This window comes from Meriones unguiculatus, chromosome 6 (genome assembly GCF_030254825.1).
Source record: "Meriones unguiculatus strain TT.TT164.6M chromosome 6, Bangor_MerUng_6.1, whole genome shotgun sequence".
NCBI classification, from domain to species: Eukaryota; Metazoa; Chordata; class Mammalia; order Rodentia; family Muridae; genus Meriones; species Meriones unguiculatus.
The window spans coordinates 45,786,304-45,808,099 of NC_083354.1; the positions used below are offsets into that span (position 1 = coordinate 45,786,304).

The 21,796-nt window shown below is 43.5% G+C and overlaps 1 protein-coding gene across 2 annotated transcripts in view; it reads left to right on the top strand.

Moving 5' to 3' along the window:
- The window catches only part of Nek11 (NIMA related kinase 11), a 221,161-nt gene that overhangs the window by 82,210 nt on the left and 117,155 nt on the right, over window positions 1–21,796 (top strand). For both annotated transcript variants that reach the window (XM_060385387.1, XM_060385386.1), the window contains exons 9-12: window positions 1,587–1,672; window positions 3,955–4,074; window positions 5,688–5,781; window positions 11,742–11,856. In XM_060385387.1, the coding sequence (XP_060241370.1) occupies window positions 1,587–1,672; window positions 3,955–4,074; window positions 5,688–5,781; window positions 11,742–11,856 (415 nt within the window). The remainder of the gene's footprint in view (window positions 1–1,586; window positions 1,673–3,954; window positions 4,075–5,687; window positions 5,782–11,741; window positions 11,857–21,796) is intronic.

Consider the following 21,796-nt stretch of genomic DNA (forward strand, 5'->3'; position numbering starts at 1 on the left):
CAGTGTAGTGAAGAGTCAGTCAGAAAGGAGGAAAGCAGGCTTAAGGAAGCCAGGAGAAATAGCAGGCGAACCTCTTTGCAAAGGAGGCTACACAAACTGATACCTTCATGCCACCAGACATGGGAAGTGAGGGCTCTAATTTTCTCCCTAAAACCATTTTTATCCACCCAATGGCTCAGAGATTGACAGATCTTACCTGGACCCTTTGAAATCCATCCCCATTGGGCCAAGAATGTACTGCTAATAGTATGGAAATCTGGGATTTTCATTGAGCTATTATTATTTCCTCCTTTGTGACGTGACTTAGCATCTTTAATTTGTTAGGTGATTCTTTTGTCTTCTTTCACATCTGAGAGCCTGATTTGACAGAGGACCTGCCTCTCAGGCTTTTGCTATTCTAAGCCTCAGGCACGGTCCCTGTCATGAATAACCCCACCAGGAACCTCCAGGACACCTGCCTTGTCATGGGTGCCTGCTTTTCACCAGTGGGCCAAGATCTAAATGCAGAGGAAGCAAAGATAGTGGTGAGGGATGCTCAGCCATCAGGTGCAGTGCTGACTCTGGAGGAATCAAAAAGAAAGGGGCAGGCATGGCCTTCTCTTCTTCTGAGGTGAGAGTAAGAATGCGGTAGTCAAGGAATGGTAGGAAAACTGAAAATGATGACAAGAACAAAGAAGAAAGGAGACTGGGTGCTAGAAAAAAGAAGAAGAAAAAGGAGGAGGAGGAGCAGGAGGAGGAGGAGGGAGGGAAAGGGGCTTTGGTAGTCAGAGGACTAGACGCCATCTTAATACTGGAAGGAGGTAGCCATGAAAACAGTTTAAGAAGGAAGCTTGAAGAGGGTGTCAGATACCCCACAAGTGGAGTTGCAGACATGTGTGTGCCACCATATGGGTGCTGAGAATCAAACCAGGGTCCTCTGGAAAGTCAGCCAGTGCTCTGAACTAATGTGCCCTCTCTCTAACCCTGCAATATTTCAAAGTATCAGTAACCCTGGCGGCAAACTATAGAGACTTAAACACAAGGTCCAACAAGGCCAAGATGAGTGAGAAGCAAGTGGCGTGTAGTTGCTCGGGTTCAGGGTTGGAGCCCGTCTACAAACGTTTAGAATTATATTGTCCACAGATTTGGGAACTGATTTTACAAATGATAGTGTGTATTAAGTAAGTACCTCTTCTGTTGGCTAAGGCCTATCTATCACACCCTTGAATCCTGTACCTTAGCTAAGAGCCTCATTTGCCTAATGGCCATCTTGTCAGGGGTAGGGTGGCATTTAGGGTGAGAGGTGGGTTTTCCTAGAACTGAGGGAACGTCTGTTGGTGGTGGGTAACAGAGAATGAACGAGGAGGGAGAAAACAGAGCAAGGTAACCTTAGAGAAGCAGGCCAGGCCAGAGCTGCCTCTGTGGGCTCTCCTCACATAACCTGCCACATAATCTTACTTAACCCTTTGAAGAGAGAAAAACAGCCACTGTGAGTTTCATCTTAACGAGCCCGGCCATGGCAAATTAGAAAAGCTATGTGGTGTCTCTGTACCCTTCCACTGCTGCAAAAGGATCTTTAAGCCCAGGGTGCTTTTCCTTTATTTCAGCACCTGATGTGTAAATATTCAGAAATGACACCGGAAGCCAAGAACTCAGTTCGCCAGAAGGAGGCGGCTCACGTAATTAACGCTGTGTAAGTGATTGCTTTGTTCTTAAAAGCCCATCCTGTGTAAATGCTAAGTGAATCAGTCTTTAAAAGTCTATTAGTGCCGAGCTGACTGCGCGGAGTATCCTAGACTTCACTCAAGTCTCGCCAAGAAATTAAGACGCTCCAGCAAGGTGGCATGCCAAAGCCATTTGCTCCGGGTGGTCACAGGCTGAAGTGCTGAACTAAAAGCCCTAGCAGCTCACAGATCTGCAGGGCGGCACCACAGTCGCCTTGTTACAGTTTAGAGAAGTGAATAGCTCAGACACTTAGGAATGTTTATGCTAATAACCCTGCCCTCAGAAACCTAAATGGCTTCCTATAGGGCTTGTTTACTTAGAGAGTATCTGTCTACTTGGAGGAGTGTTGTTTCCTGAGGCATCTGGAAAAAAAAAAGGTGAATTTACTCTCTTCACATATTATACAGCTTCTCACAAAACGTAAGATGAAGTCTATTTCCAAAAGAACCAGAATGGTTCCTGAACACGACTTCTCTTTTTTTCTCATTCAAAAAGATCTTTTTGCTTTAACTTGTAAAAGCCCAGAATGGTGGGTAGCTGCAGATCAGGGGTGCCTACATGTGCCGTGCCTGCGGTGAAGTGCAGACACCAGGACCCCGCTATTTAATCTTAGAAGGAGCCACGGACAATAGCTGTCCCTCCCCAGTGGTGTGCAAGGCAGTGGTATGAGAACAGGTCCCCCCAGGCTGACTTTCAAGGCCAAATCGACAGGTACTCTCCTCTGACACACACACAGACACACACGTGCAGACACTGTCCCCTCAAACACAGCTCAGCGCAGACACTCTCCTCTCACACACCCCAGTGGTTTCACCTCTGTGTCCTATTTGATTTCCCAGCCTCACACTCAACCCAAGCCAATGGCCACCTGAAAGGCATCCCCAGCGGTAAATCTACAACCTGTCTCTAATAGCTTATTTTCTCATGCTGCTATCCATTCTTTCGAGAAAGTTTAAGTTTCATTTTTGTTGTTGTTTATTAACTAGGGATGTTAGAGTAGAGCTCATCTTGTTTTTGAAATAGTAGGTTAATCTTGGCTATCATGTTGCGCCGTGGTTGTGAAACGCTTTGCCTGAGACCGTTTACAGTCAATGGCGTGCCGGAATTCAGTTTTGTGGAGGTTGTTTCACAGGGTAAAATACTGATTTCAAGATCTGTGGCTGTTTCAGGAAAATCCATTAGGTCTCACAGTGTTTCTTAAGGAAGAAGTTGAGAGCAAAGACTCCTCTGAGATTACTTGTCCCTAACCAAGAATCAGACCTCTATGACGTAGGTGAGGTGTACGAGGGACGAGGTCACTGGGAATGTGGCCACAGGCTTCACACTCCTTGTTTAGTGTGAGAGATTTTTTGTAACCCAACAAAAGGAGGCTCTTCCATATTTACTGATGATTTATTGAAGGATAACTGTAGGGTGTGGGTGGCATTGTTCTCTTGTACACTCACACTGAGATTTTATAGCCTCCAAAGCACATGCAAAGTGAACCTGGGAGCTAGGCTTTGAGGCCAGCGTGTTAACCTTCACAGTTAACCACTGAACTACACTACCATAAAATACCTATTGGAGTAAGCCCAGAATATAAGCCATTCAAGATAATACAGTCATATGGGGGCTGGAGAGATGGCTCAGCGATTGGTGAGTAAGAGCACTGTCTGTTCTTCTTAAGACCTGGGTTCAATTCCCAGCACCCACAGCTCACAGCTGTCTATAACCCCAGTTCCAAGGGATCTGACACTAATGCACATAAAGTAAAATTAAGTAAATTATTTTTTAAAAAAGATAATACAGTTGTTATAGTGCCGCATATTGGACAAGATGCGTACACTCTTTCATGTGACGCTCACTGGAGCCCATTCTGTACGGAGGAGGAAGCCGGGGTTCACTTCAAGACCATGACCTAATACCCATAGATGAGTTACTCAGGTGGCCTGTTTACCCTTTGACGGCCAAGATCCTCATTTGTCTTACATTTTAAAAACCAGCCGTAGGCAATGAAATGAGCAGAAATTTGGAAAGTACACAATTTGCTTTTAAGCAGAAATCCAATTTGAAAAATAATGCTGATTAACTCCAGTCCTTGTTGGCCCATTACCCACTTGGAGTTTATTAGATTTTCCTGGCCTGCCTTGAGACGCCGCTGCTCTCTCCATAGAGCAATGATACTTGTGTAACATATTTGTTTAATCTTTTTTTTTTTTTCTGAACGTGTTTGGTATGAGTTGCATGTTGGGAGATGTTTATTATTTACAGGCAGGAAAAGGTTCACCTGCAGAGTCTGCAAGCTCTGTCCAAAGTCCAGAAAATGACACCGAGAGAAAGGATGCAGCTGAGGAAGCTGCAGGCATCTGATGTGAAAGCCAAGAAGCTGAAGTAAGCTGCCTCACCTTTGGGTGCCCCATGTGCTATGCCCTAACAGTACCGTCGAAGAACTCAAGGAAGGCAAAAGCCAAAATGAGAGTCCAAAGCACATATGATCACTTGTTAATTCACCTATTCCCCACAAAATGATTACTGAGCTATAGATTGGATGTCAGGTCCTATTTATATTAGGTTTTCTATCCTCTGTGAAGGCAAAGATTGAAAGGTGGGAGGTTACTAGTGAGGAAAATGTGGTCAGCCTCTAAATGAAACCCCATTGTTGTTAAAACTCGGACCAGTCCCACTAGGAGGCTGAACAGACAACCTCAATCTTCTGCTCTGTATTGGTTGCTTTTCCCACTGCTGTGATAAAGTACCCTGACATCAACCTAAGGGATAAAGGGTCTACTTTGGCTCACTGTTTGGGCGTACAGTCCATCACAGCAGAGGACTGATAGGCAGTGGGATGTTGAGAATTGTTAAAGAGCATCTTTGGGTTTGGAGAGAGCTCATCTGTTTGCTGATCTCTGTGGTGTAACTGCTCCTGTCATGGCCAGTTTCAGGCTACCAGGTGATATTATGGATTGCTCGGTTGGGAAGATACACGTGCAGTCTGTTCTTGGGAGTCAAAGCATGTTGGTTCCTATAAACCACTGGTTGGGGATCTCACCAGGGAAATGTATGCACTTGAATTACTTGAGCCATTACTTCAACTCATAGCTCCAAACCTTTCTCTAACCATAAGTTATGTTAATATCTTCAAGGTGGCATAATCCCTGTAACTGGCTGAATGTAAATGGGGAGTTAAATCTGAAAGAAATACATTAAAAAGGCAAATATAATACTTCACGTGCATATTAAAAATTATTATTCAAATTAAAGCTATTTATAGGCAAAAGAATAGCATGATTATTCCACATGATATACTAATATTGTTCTCATTTGGTCTTGATTTTCTAAATTAACTGGATTAGAATTTTGATCATTGTTTCTAGAACTCAAGAGGGGTCATGTATTTTAGCTAATACCATGGAGACATGCCAACACTGTGCATAATCTCCTTAATATGTAGTGTAAGAAATGAAGCCTGCAGAAGCAAAGAGTAGAATGGTGGCTGCTGAGAAGGGGTGAGCATGTTAGCAGAAGGAATTGTAAGTCCTGGAAGTCTGTTTGTCATACATCATGGTGACTAACAACATGGTTCTGAATAGTTGAAAGCTGATTAGACGGTAGACCTATTACTACTTCCCGTCCACCACAATGCCCACACATTCCTTGACATCTAGTCCCATTGTGCTTGTGTGTGGACTTGCTCATCATGAAGCAGAGTGAACCTCAGACTGGGGTGGCAGCAGCCCCACAGTCAGGATGCTCCGGGGTGAACATTACCATCTCCTGATACCTCAGGTGTTCTCAGCGTTGACCAAGGAGCCATAGCTTCCTTGTGTGTGCTTAGAAGAGGATCACCAGGAATTTTAAAAGGAGATGTCACCACTTGTGGAGCTGGACCATGAGGGACAGACCTCAGGGTCTGTCTGTCAAAACAGGGATCATGTTTATTTGTGTACTGTCGATCTGGTGTAAGCAAATTGTACTGATCTTTACACATTCTATTAAATTTACAGAAGGACTGTGGAAGAAAAATACAAAGAAAATAACAAACGGATACAGGAATTGAGATTCAAGAACGTTGAGCCTCTGAGTGCCGATGTGCTCCATGTAAGCACCCTTCATTTCATGTGTATGTGGGGGGTTTCCTTGCTTAGGGTCCTTCAGAGTCATCAGACCAAATGTGTAGGAGAAGGGGTAGAGAATCCAGCCCCCAGGCCCAACTCCAGGGAGGGATCTAAAAAGTAACCCAACAGTTGGCGATAACCCTAATTCAAAGCCGACTGCATCTAGAAGTGGACCAGTTGATTCTGCTATCACATATCACGTGGCTACTGTTTACAAGATAACTGAATTGTCACCGAATGCAGAGATGATGCGCAACATGATGAATTGATAGAGCAAGTGTATGCACATTTGATTTTCACTTCTATCCTTTGTGTTTTGCCTCTCCGGTCCCGTCAATCCCTTTTTGTCTTATTTTCATTGACCATTTTTTTATGTCTTATCCATATCATCACACACTGTGACAGTAACTTTGTTCAAACTGAAGAACCACCATATACCTGATAATGAATAGTTGCAGGACCTTTCCTGTCCCTGTTCATATCATCTGTATTTGACATTGCTGAGTGGCAAATTCTGTGTTCACTCATGGTTGAGACTATCTCTCTGGGTCTTGGCAGTAGGACCTGACAGTGAGGTAGTCTATGTGAGGTGTCGTTTGCGCCGGTTGACATCAACACCAACTTTATAGCTTTTCTGATAAAAGAACCTGGGGGGAAAACAAGTTTTAAGATGTTTACCCAGAGATCTCCGCATCTGAGATGCTTCCGTTTGACAGAAAGGTCGGTTCGACCTTGAGACTGTCAAAGAATGTCCTGAACCTCAGTGCTGTAAATCCTATAGCTTAGCTTAGTTATTACAGGTTTCCAAAGCCTGGACAGTGCAGAAGCCTGAGCAAATCTTTCTTTTAGACAAGCAATGCTTGTCTAGGAACACTTGATTTCTGTCCCCCTCTGAACAAGACAGTGCTCATTTATTTTCCTCAATCATTTACAGGATCTGATAATCCAAAGTTGGAGCCCACGGCAGATCTAGTCTTCTCTATGATCTTACAGGTTTTCCTCTGCTATTGAGCTGATCAGTAGACACTATGAAAGTGCTGGTGATAAGTGCACAATCCTATCCTGTGTGTCCCACCTTTTTGGTGCCCCCATTTTTAGGAAAGCCCTTTATGGCATCTGTCTCAGGGACTTGGGAAATTATGAGGTCTTTCCTGCTCATGAATATGGCAACTAGAGAAAGTGCTGGCTGAAAGGACGTGGGGTCAGCAATATAGGAACAGGTCTCAACCAAGAGAATGATCTTGATGCCACCACCACATTGAAGAACCCATGCCTCAGGGGAACTGAGGGCCTTACTCCGGCACACTGGACTCCTAAGCACTTTGAGGCTGGCCCGTGGGTTTGCCCCTGGCTCTGTCTGCTTTGTCCATATAAGATTGAAAACCAACCATTCCCATATACCTAAACAAGGAAACTGACATTTCTAAACAAGGGATTGCAAGGACCCTGTGCTTGTTAAGTATGCAAACTACTTGCTTAATCACTAAAATAGACTCAAGTTCTTATTTCTACAATGCTCATCCTTTGACATCTGAGAGATTTCTTTGCTTAGACTCAAGCTTGGGAACTAGAGATGGTGTGTGTGTGTGTGTGTGTGTGTGTGTGTGTGTGTGTGTGTTATAAAACCTAAGCCACCAACTTTCCTTCCTCTTTCCCTTCCTCCCTCCTTCCTGTTCCTCCCTCCCTTTTTTCCTTCCTTCCTTCCTTCATTCCTTCCTTCGTTCGTTCCTTCCTTCCTTCCTTCCTTCCTTCCTTTTTTCCTCCCTTCCTTCCTGACAGGGTCTTGTTGTGTGGTCCAGACTGGCGTTAAACTTAAGCGCCTCTTGCCTTAGCTTCTCAAGTGCTGAGATTTCGGGGATGTAAGGCCACCTCAAGCACTGGCATTATTTTGAAGTTATCATATGGCAGGAAAAAAAAAGGAAGATCTCATGTATTAGTGACTGATAATCTACTTCACCTGTTTACTTCTCTTTTTTGACCCTTTAAGATATTCATTTTCATGTCTGATGTAATTATTTCCAGTAGTATAAATATGCTGTATGACATATGATGGGGCTGAACAACTATGAAAGCCAAAGCCCTTTTGTAACCTCTGCAGACTTGGGTATTAAGATTCTAAGGATAAACCCAAGACTATATGGCAGGCAGAACCTCAGAAGATTTTGTTACCCACATGTTCTAACAGAGAACATGGAGCCAGGGAAACATCTTTATTTTGGCCCAGCTCAGATCAAGAAAAGCTTGTACAAAGATCCTGTAATTCCCAACGGGCAAACCTTGGGACTTCCTGTATTAGTCGCTTGTCTTGATGCTGGGACAGAATGCCTGACAAGAGCAACCCCAGGAAGGCTTTTGCTTTGGGGAGAGTTTTGAAGTACTCATAATTTGAAAGTGTGGCCCACAATGGCAGAGCAGTTATGTTGGCAAGGATGTTGGCTCTGCCCTCAGGAAGCCGAAGGATGAATATCATTGCCCGCTGGTTTTCTCCTTTCACCCAGCCCAGGACCCTAGCCTGTGGCTGATGCTGCCCACATTCAGAGTAGGTCTTCCTCCTTCACATCGGCCTTTCTGCAGACACTCTCACAGACACACCCAGAACTGCGTTTCCATGGTAATTCTAAATCTTGTCAAATTGACGAGGTTGAACTTTCTTTCAGCAAGTACCTTGTGTGTGTATGTGTGTGTGTGTGTGTGTGTGTGTGTGTGTGTGTGTGTTGGAGGGGGCATGTGTGTTTGTGTGTGTGGTGTGTGTACATGTGTATGTGTATGTAGTGTGTGTGGGGTGTGTGTGTGGTATATGTCCTGGATAAAGATTTTGGTTCGTGCTTTGATTTTTCTGAGGTTTGTTCCACTGTTTCCGGTCTTGAGGTTTTCAGAAGTATGTTTCCTAAGTTTGGACACAGACAGGAGCATTGTTAGCATGTCAGTGTGAGAACAGTAAATGATCCATTGTTCACAACCCCCTACCCCCTGTTTCAGAGGTCACTTTGTCTTCAGGAAAACGTTCTGAGCTCTCAGGTCCACAACCAGACAGCTGTCTCTACATTCTGTCACTTGTAGGACACTTCTCAGACTTCAGAACACACCAGACCGTCCTGTTTGTGTGGGTTTTGATTGTGCTGGTCCAGGGCCTGGGCTGTCAGATTTCTGATGAGCTTCTGTTGCTCCCGACGCTGCTGGCCAATGATTACACCCTATTAGCCAGCGGCAGAAAGTGAAGCTTCTGAATGCAACCATTCCCCTCGAGATGAAGGAACTGAAAAAGACACCAATGAACAGATCTCTTATCTCTTTAGAGGGGAAAAAAATCATTTAATGGGAATGGAAGAAAAGGAGGTGCAACCTAAGGGAAGCCTTTCTTGTTCACCCCAGGAGGAGGAGGGAGAAAGGCAAGCAGGCAGGGAAGAGACAGGTTTAATCAGACTCACAGGCACAAGAGGGAGATGGGTTTAATGATATTCCCAGAACAAAGGAAGAAGCTAAACACTTTGCAGAGGCCTGAAGGGTTTTCGTCATCTCAGAGAAAGGCATTGTTGAGCTGAAAAAGATGAAATAAAATATGACAGAAACTGATTTAATCAGATGCAAGCAGCTGCAGGAAAATGTGATAAAGGAAGAAGGCACCTGTCTTTGAATGCACTTCCTTGCCCCTTCTTCTCTACATTCTGATGGCTTCATTTCTTCCTACCCTCACTGAGGCTCTGCTCTCAATTCCTTCTTTCTCTCTTGCCAGGCTGGAACAAACTCCTATGTGCTTCATTGTGGGGAGTGTGTTTGGTGTGTGTGTGTGTGTGTGTGTGTGTGTGTGTGTGTGTGTGTATGTGTGTGTGTGTATGTGTAGGTGTTCAAGTGTGTGCCTGCATTTGAAAAGCAGAGGTGAGCACTGGAGTCCTTCTCTTTTCCTCTTGACCTTATTCAATGAATGAAAGCTCGTTGATTATGCTCTGCTGGCTGGCCAGCAAGTCCTTCCCTCAAGACAGCAAGACAAGATCTTCTGGTCTCTACCTCTCCAGCTGTGAGATCAACACCTGCCTCTTAAAAGCATAGATGCTGGGAGTCTGTGTGCAAGTCTTCATGCTTGCGCTCAGCACTTCACCAGCTGAACCGTTTTGAGAGAGAATGGACCTAGTATCCCATATGTTATGAAAATTCTCTGAGGCACTTAGGAGAGTGGCTTGGTTTGTTTTCAGACTTCAAGTGACAATGTCTTTATTTTGGCAGGCATTTTTTGCATGGTTGAATGGGGGCTTTGAAATCTTGAAGCCCAGTTGAGTGTGGACTCTTGTTTGATTCCATTTCTTAAGAGGATGGTAGCTTGGAAAACCCACAATACACAAGGCAAGCCCTGGCTGTCCCTTTTCCCATGGCATGTACAGCCATGGTGCTAAATCTGGGCTTCTGTGAAAAAATACCTAGCAGACTAGGAGTCCGCATATGTGCTGGGAATGGGGGAGAGGGAGTGTCAAGGAGCAGATCAGTGCTCTTCTTTCTGAGAGACGGCTACAGAAATTCTATCCTCTTCAACGAGAACCTCAAAAGTCACAGTCAATTGAGAGCCCAAGTGCTTATTTTCAAACCCCTGTTGAAGGACATGCAGTGATAATAGTCCACAATCTCCTTGTCCTTTGGGTTCTCCGTGTACGTCAGTGACAATTTGCACCCGTATCTCCTTAAACAGTGGTCAGCCGGTAGGGAAAGCAGACCTCTTAACAATACTTCATGAGCTTACTCTCACACATTGCTGTGGTGGGGCGTGGCTTCACTTGACTTACTCATGTAATATTCCTTTGAACTTTCCTTTTAATTTATTCCTTAATAAAAGGCTCTCTTGGTTTAGTCCCCCCCCCACCACGAGAGCTACTTATTAGAGAAAATATGGCAATTCAGTATTAGATTTGGTTTGCAAACACACATGTGACAACAACAATAATAGGCAAATAGCTTATTGAAATTCCTATTAATATGTTTAGTAATTTTGCCTTTTATTTAGTTAGTTTTGGTTTGGTTTTGTTGAGGCAGAACCTCATGTTGCAAGCTCACTTCAAACATACCGTCTAGTCCAGACTGCTTAACGATCCTGCTTCCATTTCTGTGTTGGATTGAATGAGAATGCTCCCATAGGCTCAAATATTCGAATGCTTAGCCAAATGTATGAGTTTGGAAAAGATTAGAAGGAGTAGGAGGTGTGGTCTTGTTAGAGTAGGAACCCTGTCACTTGGTGTGGCCCATGCCAGTCCAGTCTCTGTCTCTGTGTCTGTCTCTCTCATTCTCTCTCTCTTTTTCTCTGCCTGCTCCTACCTATCAGGATGTAAAGCTCTCAGATAAGGCTCCATCACCATGCCTCTTTGCTTCCTGTCATGATGATAACGGACTAACCAACTGAAACTATAAGCAAGCCCCTGATTAAATGTGTTTAAAAATAAGACATGGTCATGGTGTCTCTTCACAGTTATAGAACAGTAACTAAGGCAGCTAGCTTCCCTAGCTGGAATTATAGGCAGTTTATGAAGTGCTGGGGATTGGGTGCAAGACTTCTTGTATGCCAGGGAAACACTCTACCAACTAATACCACATTTCCAACCTTACTTTTTATGTCTTGAAAAGGGCTGGAACAGGGATGAGTTGGGTGGAACACTGGGTACACATTGGAGAGAGATGCTTGCTTCTGACTGCTGATAGAACCTATACTTGACTGAGCCTTTGACTTGGCTCCCTGGGTGTCTTACTTGGACCACTTTGCTATGGCCTGCAAACTGACTCTTACAGAGGCCGAATGCTTTGCCCAGGGTCACTGTCTGGTTCAAGACCATTTCCCTTATCCTAAGTTACCAACTCGAAGCTTTAATATGCTATCAGGCTTAACGGAGAAGAATGCTGCTTCATTTGTGGTAGGGGCATTTCCTTCTGTCAGTTTCTCATGAACTGTTAATTCCCTTCTACAAGGAATTAGATGAGCGGACTTCAGAGAACCTTTCTGAGCCCCAGTCCCTTCCTTCTCTGCACCTTGAGGAACTTGAGCCAAGTTTAGAGGACACCATCATTGACCTTGGACATTATGGTATGTGTTTGTGTCACCCCTCAGCAGATCTCTGGGAGAACCCTTCCATGTATGTGACTTCCTGCCATTACTGCTCAGGGCAGGGCTGTGATCCGAAGGGCCTTTTATCTTCTCTGTCTTCATTGCAACAGTGAAGATACGTTAGAAACTCGAATCTGTTGCCAGCACTCTACTGAGTGGGTTAAACAATATTGTCATTAACCTGAGTAAGAATTCTTCAAAGCTCTACTCCAGCGCTGCATGTCATCTAGAGAGGAAGCCCTCGGCTACCAGGTCTTTCTGGGTCTTTGCTACCTTATCCATGAAACAAGAATGATGATTCCTCCTTTTGTGGCTGTTATCAACAGAAATCAAGATGGGGCATGGAAGTCTCTTAGCTTAGTGCCTAGTATACTAAGAGCCAAAGGAAGAGAACAGTTACAATGCTTTGTTGAGGGGTGCTTTTGAATGCATGAGTCTTCTTGGTCTTGTTTACTACTGTTCCTAGTGCCTAGAATAACACACCAGGATATTATCAGTACTCACTAATTATTTCTTGAATAAATGAATTTATAAATTAATGAGATGATGAAGTGAATGAATGAGATATTAGTAGACCCTTAAGAAGCAAATGTGAAGGCAAGACTGAACTGCATGAATTTTTTTTTAAATACTTGCTTGAAAGGAAAAGGCCAGGAGAGGATGAGAGAGCTGGTAGACCATAGTTCAAATCTTACTGTGATAAGAAGAGGGGAGGCTTAGCAGAGGTGTATTTCTCTGTAAGTCAGCTCTTGGGTGCCTGCCTTCGCATCACTGCTGTGTTTTAGTAGCATTTGCCAGTAGGAGTGAGAATAGCCTCTGAGAGAATGCAAGGTGGTTTCAAGAAGAGCAGCCGAGGCACTCTGTCACTTGACTCCCTGTGGCTCAGTCGGCGAGGCTTCACCTGAGTGGCACACAGCAGCAAGGTGGTACTGTTGAAGTCTGTGTCACAATGCTGTAAACTCCGGTGGGTTGACTGGAGGTGCTGCGTGTCAGCTCTTCTCACGAACTGAGCATTAAAGAAGTGAAACTTGGATTGTGCCTTTATCTCAGCCCAAATTTGCGCTTCAGGTCTTCCTGAACTAGTAGAGAAGGGGTCACCTCCCTCAGCTAAATGGAGCTCCTGAAGCTCTTTAAGCTGCCTGCTGCCAAGTTCGAAGTGATGCCATGGAAGCCTTCTTATAGTAGACAGACAAGGATATATGTTTATCAGATGGATTTGTGGTATTTTTTTTGTGATGGTTTTATACTGTATTATTTGTCTTTCATTTGAGGAAAGTGGGGGGGGTCAGCTGTTCCAAGTGAGAAAGTTAGGTCTTGTGTAGCAACTGATGTAGGGTGATGCTGATTAGGGTAGAGCCATTTCTATGAATAGCAGCCCAGGATAAGGTAATAAACCATTGTTTGAGATAGAGAAGTGGGACTCTGTTCTCCTGGCTTCAAAGAGGAAAAGATATCTTTAAATGTGTTTCTGAGAAGAGAGACCAAAGACATGAAGGCATTTGCTCAGGGATCACATAACTTCTTTCTGGAGGAAAGAAATATCTCTCCAGTCTCTCCCAAGCTGCAATAGACTCGTAAGAACAGTTAAGTGTGGTGAATGAGTCTGAGGCAGAGCCTCCGCTGTGGGTCTCTGTGCTAAGCTGCAGAAGACAGATTACTCCTCAGCTAGCTCTGACGGCAGGGCTTCTGCTACAGGAGAGGAGAGCTCATGCCCTCCTCCCCTCCCATCTTTCCTTGTTTCACCGTGGTGGACAATATACTGATTTATCAGTCTAAGAGCAGACAGTCAGCCTTTCTCCCCCGAACCTCCATCATAAGCCATACAATTCAAAGTAGAATAAACACACAGTAGCTTGAATGGATCAGATGTCTTGTAAGATACTTTGAACATTTCTCTTTTTTTTTCTATAAATTCATATTCTTCTAATTATTTCTTTCAAATATTCAACTAAAAATAAAACATAGAAATATGTAATGTTTGCTGTTGACAGTCCATTACAGTAGTAAGAAACTGAGATTATTGGCGAGCATTTTAGGTAATTGTGAAATTTTGAAATGGGGTACCTGAATTTGTTGATGAACCCTGAAGTGATTAATTAGTTTTCTCAGTGTTCTTTGACTTTTTCTTTTTCTTTTCTTTTTTTTTTTTTTAACTCAGTGGCGTGCTTTTAGCACCTAGGAGAAACATTACTTATTTCTATCTAGCGTGTACCTATAAACATATGCAGCCATTTTTTTAATGCTCCTACCCCAATCATTTAATCAGTTTTTGATAATGAGCTGGAAAATTCCCCTGGGAAATGTAGAGTTAGCTGTAGAAAAGGAAGGCAGGATAAGACATTTGTTGCATCTGATATGCATTGATTTGCATAGAGCTGATTTAATCTAGCTAGTCATGGGTTACCGTTATAATCAAATGAGAAACACAGTTGGAATGTTAAGGAATTTATCCCTGTTTAACTCCTTATTTGTGGCACTGATGACTTCTTGAGCATTAAGTTATCAAATGATTATTTTATATTTCTTGAGATTAAAATTACATCATTTCTTACTTTTCTTTCTTCCCTCCAAATCCTCGTATATGCACTTCACTCCATTGTTTTCTTTTTTTTTTTTTTTTCAATGCAGTTTATTCAGGAACATTGAACAATCCTCGGACCCCGGGGAAAGCCAGCCCACAGCTTAAATAGCCTCTGGGTAGCCTACCCAGGCGTGCCACGGGGGCAATGCAGATAGGTCCACATACATGGAAGCAAGCCAGATCCTCAGCCTTAGCCAAATGTGGAATTGTTCATGACAGAGAGCACTCACCATCGGGAAGGTGGAAGGCGGAAACCAGCTCCATCTTTAAGGCATAGCATTCCGCAGCTCTCTACAGTTCCCCCTTTTTGTTTTAGACGCATCAGGCAAGAGTAGAGGTCTGATCTCTGATATTAGAAATAAATTGGGACTTTGTACTGATGTTCATTTAGGTGTCATCCACCCAAAGAGCATCAGACCCGTCCGATACCTTTTTCTCAGAGGCGGGACCTGGGGCATCAACCCGCATGCAATCAGACATGCTCTTCTCTGGGTCCAAAGCGGCTGACCCTGAGTGCAGTGCTTAGCCTCGCATCCTGAGCGTATCATTTTAGCTTTTTATGGTATCCAACCATGCTTGGGGAGAATGTCCTGCTTCAATGGCTGTAAAGGCCTGAATGATCATGGCTGCATCACACTGTTGTGAGACTCTAATCTTGCATATATACCACAGGCAAACCAAGGAGACCAACACCAGAAGGCCTGCTAACACTCCCATGCCCGCCCATTCCTTCAGATGATTCATGGCTGCAGCAATCCATGTTGATAATCCTGTGGCTAGTCCTGCGTCCACTCCGGTAGAATTTACTGTGACAATGGCCACTCTCAGCTGCTCCATCATAGTATCGAATTCTCCAGTCCAATTACCTAAAATATAGCTCGACAATTGTTTAGACAGATTTGCAGCACAGGAAAAATTCTCATGTTGTATGCTAGTGACACAAAGTCCAGCATACTTTCATTGACAGCCAGGTTGAGCGATTTGCCATAGGGTATCAATTTGCTCCTGCACGAGGTCAATCCTCTGATTGAACACCATCAAGCTTCCTTTTAGTTGAGCATTAATTCCTTTATGTACAACTAAGGCATGAGCTACATTGGCTAAATGATTATTCAGGGTCTGAGCAGTCTGCCCAGTATGACTCATGGCTAATGCCCTGGTGGTAGCTCCAACAGCCACCAATGAGATGGTAGTAACAATGGTGGCTGTAGTTCCAAGATCCCTTTTCTGTCTGAAGAGAGTCATAGCGTGAGGGGCATCAATGGGCGCAGGCACCCAGTGAGGCATGCGAGTAACCAGGGCATACCTAAATTTACTAGCATTCCAGCATTGGGCAAAAAAGCAAGTATCATTACCACAATTACTTGGCTCTATCTGGCTAATAATGAATAAAAATGGGGGATATAGACAAACAGGTGTGGGCTTATAGGAAATATTATGAGAAGCCTTAACCCCTCGTTGGAACATCCTGCGTCAGTTCTAGAACTAGCAGTGGTGGTGTCCGAGGTCTGAGTAGGTTCAGGAGACCATTGCCCCCAGGGGCGAGACGTGCTCCATGCCAATTGACTAACTCCATGTTTTCCTCCAATTTTGAAAGTCATTTAAGGTTCTTAAATTATTTTTTTCCCTTTTTTCTTAAATTTTTCATCAATTACACTTTATTCATTCTGCATCCCCCCATAAGCCCCTCCCTCCCCTCCCAATCCCACCCTCCCTCCTCCCTCTGCTTGCATGCCACTCCCCAAGTCCACTAATAGGGGAGGTTCTCCTCTCCTTTCTGATCTTAGTCTGTCAGTTCACATCAAAAGTGGCTGTATTGTCCTCTACTATGGCCTGGTAAGGCTGCTCCCCCTCATGGGGAGGTGATCAAAGAGCAGACCAATCAGATTATGTCAGAGGCAGTCCCTCTTCACATTACTATGTAACCCAATTGGACTCTGAACTGCCCTGGGCTATATCTGTGCAGGGGTTCTAGGGCACAGGAGCCTGGCAAAAGAGCCTGGCAAAAATTAACAGGCACATTAGCATGGCTATTTCTGTCATTCAGGCCATGTCTAGGCGGCCATGTTGATGAGACTTCACGGGTGTAGCTTCTAGCCATTTCTGGAAGGTGTGGAGGGAGGAAAGCTCATGAGGCTGAGGCCTCAACCCTAGACAAAAAACTATGGGCAACTAAGAAATACTGAGGATGAGAAACAGTCTTTTCCAGGGTAGAACATACCAACCAGTTAGCCAATATCAAATGGTCAGCCCAGAAAAGGAAAACATACAAGTAACATTATTCAGACCGAGCAGGTTACATTTATTTATGAACACATGCATGAGCACACACTCCCACACACACACACAACAACAGCAGCAGCAGTAATTAAAGGAGAATTTGAAAGAAAACAATGCTTGGATAAAACTCTGACCTCGTGGGGTTCTACTCTCTGAAGGAAATTGTCATGTCCTTTTCTCTTCTGAGAATATGGGGAGAGGCCTCCTCTGTTGTGGTTTGAGTGTCAAATATTCCAATAGGCTCTTTTTGTTTGGATACTTGTCTCCAGCTAGTAGTTGGCAGTGCTGTTTTAGAAGGTTATGGACCCTGTGGGAGGCAGAACCTTCTAGAGGAAGTGGGGTCACTGGGACAGGCAGGTCATGGGGTTTTATGGCCCATCTCCAATTTCCAAACACTCTGCTTCCTGACTGCAGAGACATGTGACCGGCTGTCTCGTGGTCTTGCTGCCATTCCTTCCCTGTCATGCATTCTTTAAAATGATTTTTAAATGAATTTTAGATGCTCATGGGGACCTTCAAGAGCAAAGTCTAAAGAACATGAGCTTGTGAGTCATGAGAGGACACATGGATACATGGACTAGAATAGTCCATCCTAGAGATGTTACTGGGATATATGTAGGAGGGTGTGGGGATGCAGAAGCTGGTGGAATAAGGATTCCTTCATCGAGTTTGTCTGTTTATGTTCATGGCAGCCCCAGTTATAGCATCCAGTGTTCACGGCCATTTTCCAGCCATGCATGGAAAGACAGGCCAAGTGACTCTTCCTATGGTTGTCGTTTTTCATGTGATTTCAACCTGAGATCCTAAAATACATTTGGTATATTTTGAGATGGGACATCCCTAATCCCTTCTTGGGCTTCTTTATGACTCTTGATAGCATCTCTGTTTTTTTTTAAATATCCAAGTGGAAGCCAGGCGATTTGAACATATGCACATCGTTTATAGTGTTTTATTTTTTAAAAAGACACCCTCTAGTGACTCAGCAATCCCAGTTCTGGGAGAAATGAAGACAGAACCCCTCACCCTCCTACATATATCTCAGTAACATCTCTAGGATGGACTATTCTAGTCCATGGCCTCATATGAGCAGACACTCTCAAGTCCAGCATCCATCAGCAAGAGGATAACCTTGGAAGTGAAAAGTGACATCTGCCAAGACAGGAAATGTGGATAAATTTAAAAAAATATTTTAAGTGAAGACACCTCACACTAGTGAGTTTAGAACGGAAAGCTCCATTTCCATCGAAGTAAATCCCAAAGAAACAAAACTCAAAAAAAAAAAAAAAAGGGTTTCCGTTTGAAGCAAATCAAAAATTATAATTTTAATCCAGGACACCCATGAAGACCAGGTTGGCTCCTAAGTTGTCCAAAGAAAACGGAAAGTTGGGAGTTTCCCCTTAATGAAGATAGAGAAATCTGTGTACATTACGGAAGAAAAGTCTGTTGTCCTGTGTGTTTTGGAGGAGCTTGCAAACTCTGCTAGGCCTGGGGTAGCATTCCTTTCACAAAGCAGCGGGTGTGTGTGTGTGTCGTGAGCAGTTCCAGCAACACATTGCTAGGACAAAAGAGAAAAGATGGACTCCTAAGGCAGTTCCTGGAAAACTTGCTTATAGCTGAAAATTTCCCCAATGGCCTCTCAGTTCTACATTAAATGGATAGGTTAGCAGTGTTTCATTGGTATCTTCATTGGTTTCTAACCTTCATTTCTTATGGAGGTTAGAACCAGCAGAAGTCACTGGTAACAGAAATGAGGCCACTGGTTGCCTGGGGTACTGGTGGTGAAGGAAAGTGGCCTTAGAAGGACACCAAAGAAGCTGTTATGGTGACAGAAATGTCTTCTCAGCCAGAGTTGGGTATTTTTCAAAATTCATTAAACTCCCTACTTTAAATGAGTGCTCTCTGGCTGGGTGGTGGCGGTGTATGCCTTTCATCCAAGCACCCAGGAGGCTGAGGCAGGTGGATTGCTATGAGTTTGAGGCCAACCTAGTCTACAAAGCAAATCCAATACATCCAGGGCCACACAAAGAAACCCTGTCTAGAAAAAACAAAACAAAACAACAACAATGAGTGCACCTTGTTGCTGATAAAATATACCTCAGTATGATTAACTAATAGGGGAAGAAACACCCTTTGAGTATGAAACTAAAGGAAGACAGAAATTATCATATTAATCCTAGTGTCTGCTAAGTTACATTTTCATCCACGAAGAACGTCAGCAGAGTTGAGGGTCTTAGGAGTCAAAATGTCTGCTTAGAGAGAAGTAGTGGTCCTCTGATGCTTCTATTTTTAGTCTTATATTGGAGTCACAGTCAACTCTGTAGGCAGATATAAAAGGATCTCGTGCCCACTAAAGCAGCCCACGTGTGCCGAATAGTTTTATGTCAACCTGATATAAGCTAAAACCATCTGAGAACAGGGAACCTCATTTAAGAAAATGCCTTAGTAAGATTGGGCTGTATGCAAGCCTGCAGGCCATTTTCTTAATTAGCGATTAATGGAGGAGGGCCCAGCCCATTTTGGGTGGTGCCATCTCTGGGCTGGGTTCATTAAAAAAGCAGGCTGAGTTTGCTACTTAAGAAATGTATAAGATCTGAAAGACTCATAAAGATGTAGGAACAGACTATGTAGTTAATGGCCTTTCCAGTTCTGAGTCTATAATGCCCTAGTGTGTATAGACTAGGGTCAGATGGAAGGGGGTAAGGACCTCCCCTATCATTGGACTGGGGGAGGGGTATAGGAGAAGAAGAAGGAGGGAGGGTGGGATTGGGAACAGATGGGGGAGGGGCTACAGCTGGGATACAAAGTGAATAAACTGTAATTAATAAAAATAAAATAAAATAAATTTAAAAATTAAAATATACTTTGATTGTTAATGAAGCCTGAAAACATGAATTGACTTTCTGCATTAAAAACATAATAGGGAATTTGTTTGGTAACATTGGCCAGTCCTTTTTGTTTCTAAAAGGTCCAGTGATGATACAAATGTTTCTTAGTTTACAAATACAGTAGCAACAATTCAGATACACACTTAAACAACCTATTATGTGAAAATTGGGTAATTCATGGTGTGAACTAAGCATTAAAATTTTTTCAGACCTAAGCGCAAATCTTTGATATGTCTAGTTCTATCTCTAACCAAATTAATGTTACATTAATGTTACAAATACTAATATTTCATTTCAAGTTATTGCCAGGCATTTTACAAAGTATTATCAGCAAAGAAAACAAGAACAAATTTATGATGCCAATTTAGTAATCTCAAATTCAAAAAGGCTCACTTCAGTCTGATGCTACATAGTCAACTTGTTAGCAGTAGCAACTTGACTGTGAGTGCACACTGCCTAAATATGTTAGCACAATTAAAAAAACCTTGCCATCCAACTATTAGGTATGGTTAGAGATGACTACCACTATAGCCTTTTGAACTTGTAAGGGAGAAAGTGCACCTTTATCCAACACCTCAAACAGATTTTAGTTGAAGACGTCAGCTTTCACAATATGCTATGATAATGTACCTGTTAGCACTACACCTTGTACAAAGGCAACTTAGGGAATGAGAGAAGCTTCTTTGGTGTGTTCTGAAACATGGAGATGATCCCTGGCATGTTTATAAGACCACTGTATGTTCTGTCTGTGTAAATAAAACTGCTACTATGAAAAGACAAGAAAGAAAGGAAGAGAGAGAGGGAGGAAGGAAGCAAAGAAAGAAAGAAAGGAGGCTGAGCAAGTCACGAGGAGCAAGTCAGTAAGCAGCCCTCCTCTATGGTCTCTGTATCAGCTCCTGCCTTCAGGTTCCTGTCATTTTTCAGTTCCTGCCCTGACTTCCTGCAATGATGAACTATGATCCGGAAGTGTAAGCCAAATAAACCATTTCCTTCCCAACTTGCTTTTTGTCACAGCAGTAGAAACCCTAAGTAAGACACCAAGCATCATAGAGGTGAGGAAAAGGCCCAGTGTTGGCTGTGGTGAGCAGGTCTGTGATTTCAGCACTCAGGTGAGGGCAGGAGGTCAGGAGATGGAAATCAGTCTGGACTCTGTGTTGAGTCTGGGGGAAGACTGAGCCACTTGAGACCCTGATAGAGAAGCCAGTGAGATTCTGGCTCAGAAAAGAATACCAAGGACTGGGGTCACTTAGGCATTCCGAGGTTTTCATCATTAGTCTAAAACTTCGCTCTCCTTGGGCATGATTTAGCGACATTAATGGTCGTTTTATTAATATTTGCCACCCATTTCATTGAGTTATGTGTGTGTTGTTTATAGCGTTTCTTCCTACTGTAATAATTGATTCCCAGGACTAAAGTCCCCTGCAGACATTCACTGACTCTAATATTAAATTTTAAAAAATGTGGATTCTCCACCCTGAAGCATATTTAATAACTGAGAGCGTTTCTTCCGCACGATCAGTCTCTAACTAAAATTTAAAAATTATATCCAATTTGAAAAATTAAAGTGGGTACAGACTGACACTTCCCTCACCAGTCACTTTAGTGTAATATCCTAAGAAGGAGGCGCAGAGACAGCACAGCTGAGCACCAGAAGATCAGCATTCACAGGAGGGCAGCACCCATGGGTCTCTTCTCTCAGCTGAGGAGGCTGTGAACCTCCTCTTAGCAAGTAAAATGTAGTCGTTAAACTAAAGGCCACGCTGCCGGAGAGGAGGGCACACTCAGTTACCTTGCCTGGCCCATCATGGCTCAATTTGGAATGAACCAGTTAAACAGAAAATTAAACAGTATCCATTGCAGCTTTTAAGGTTGGATGAGCTTGTGTTGGATGGTAAAAATCTTACGTGGCGTGCACACAGCATTCTCCTTCAGTGGGCACATTCACTCCCCATGCACACATATTCCACAGTTGTGCTCTGGGCTCGAGTAGTGACTATCTGGAGAGTATGTTATGGCACTCATGACTTCCTAAATCGCCAGGGCACTCAGGAAAGGGACCAATTTGGACTCGTGTTTGTGTCTTAACTTTCCTATGTGCCACAGGTGACAGCACTCTGATTTTGAATAAGACGGTTACTCTGATTGTAGTTTTTAAGTTTTTTTTTTTAAATTA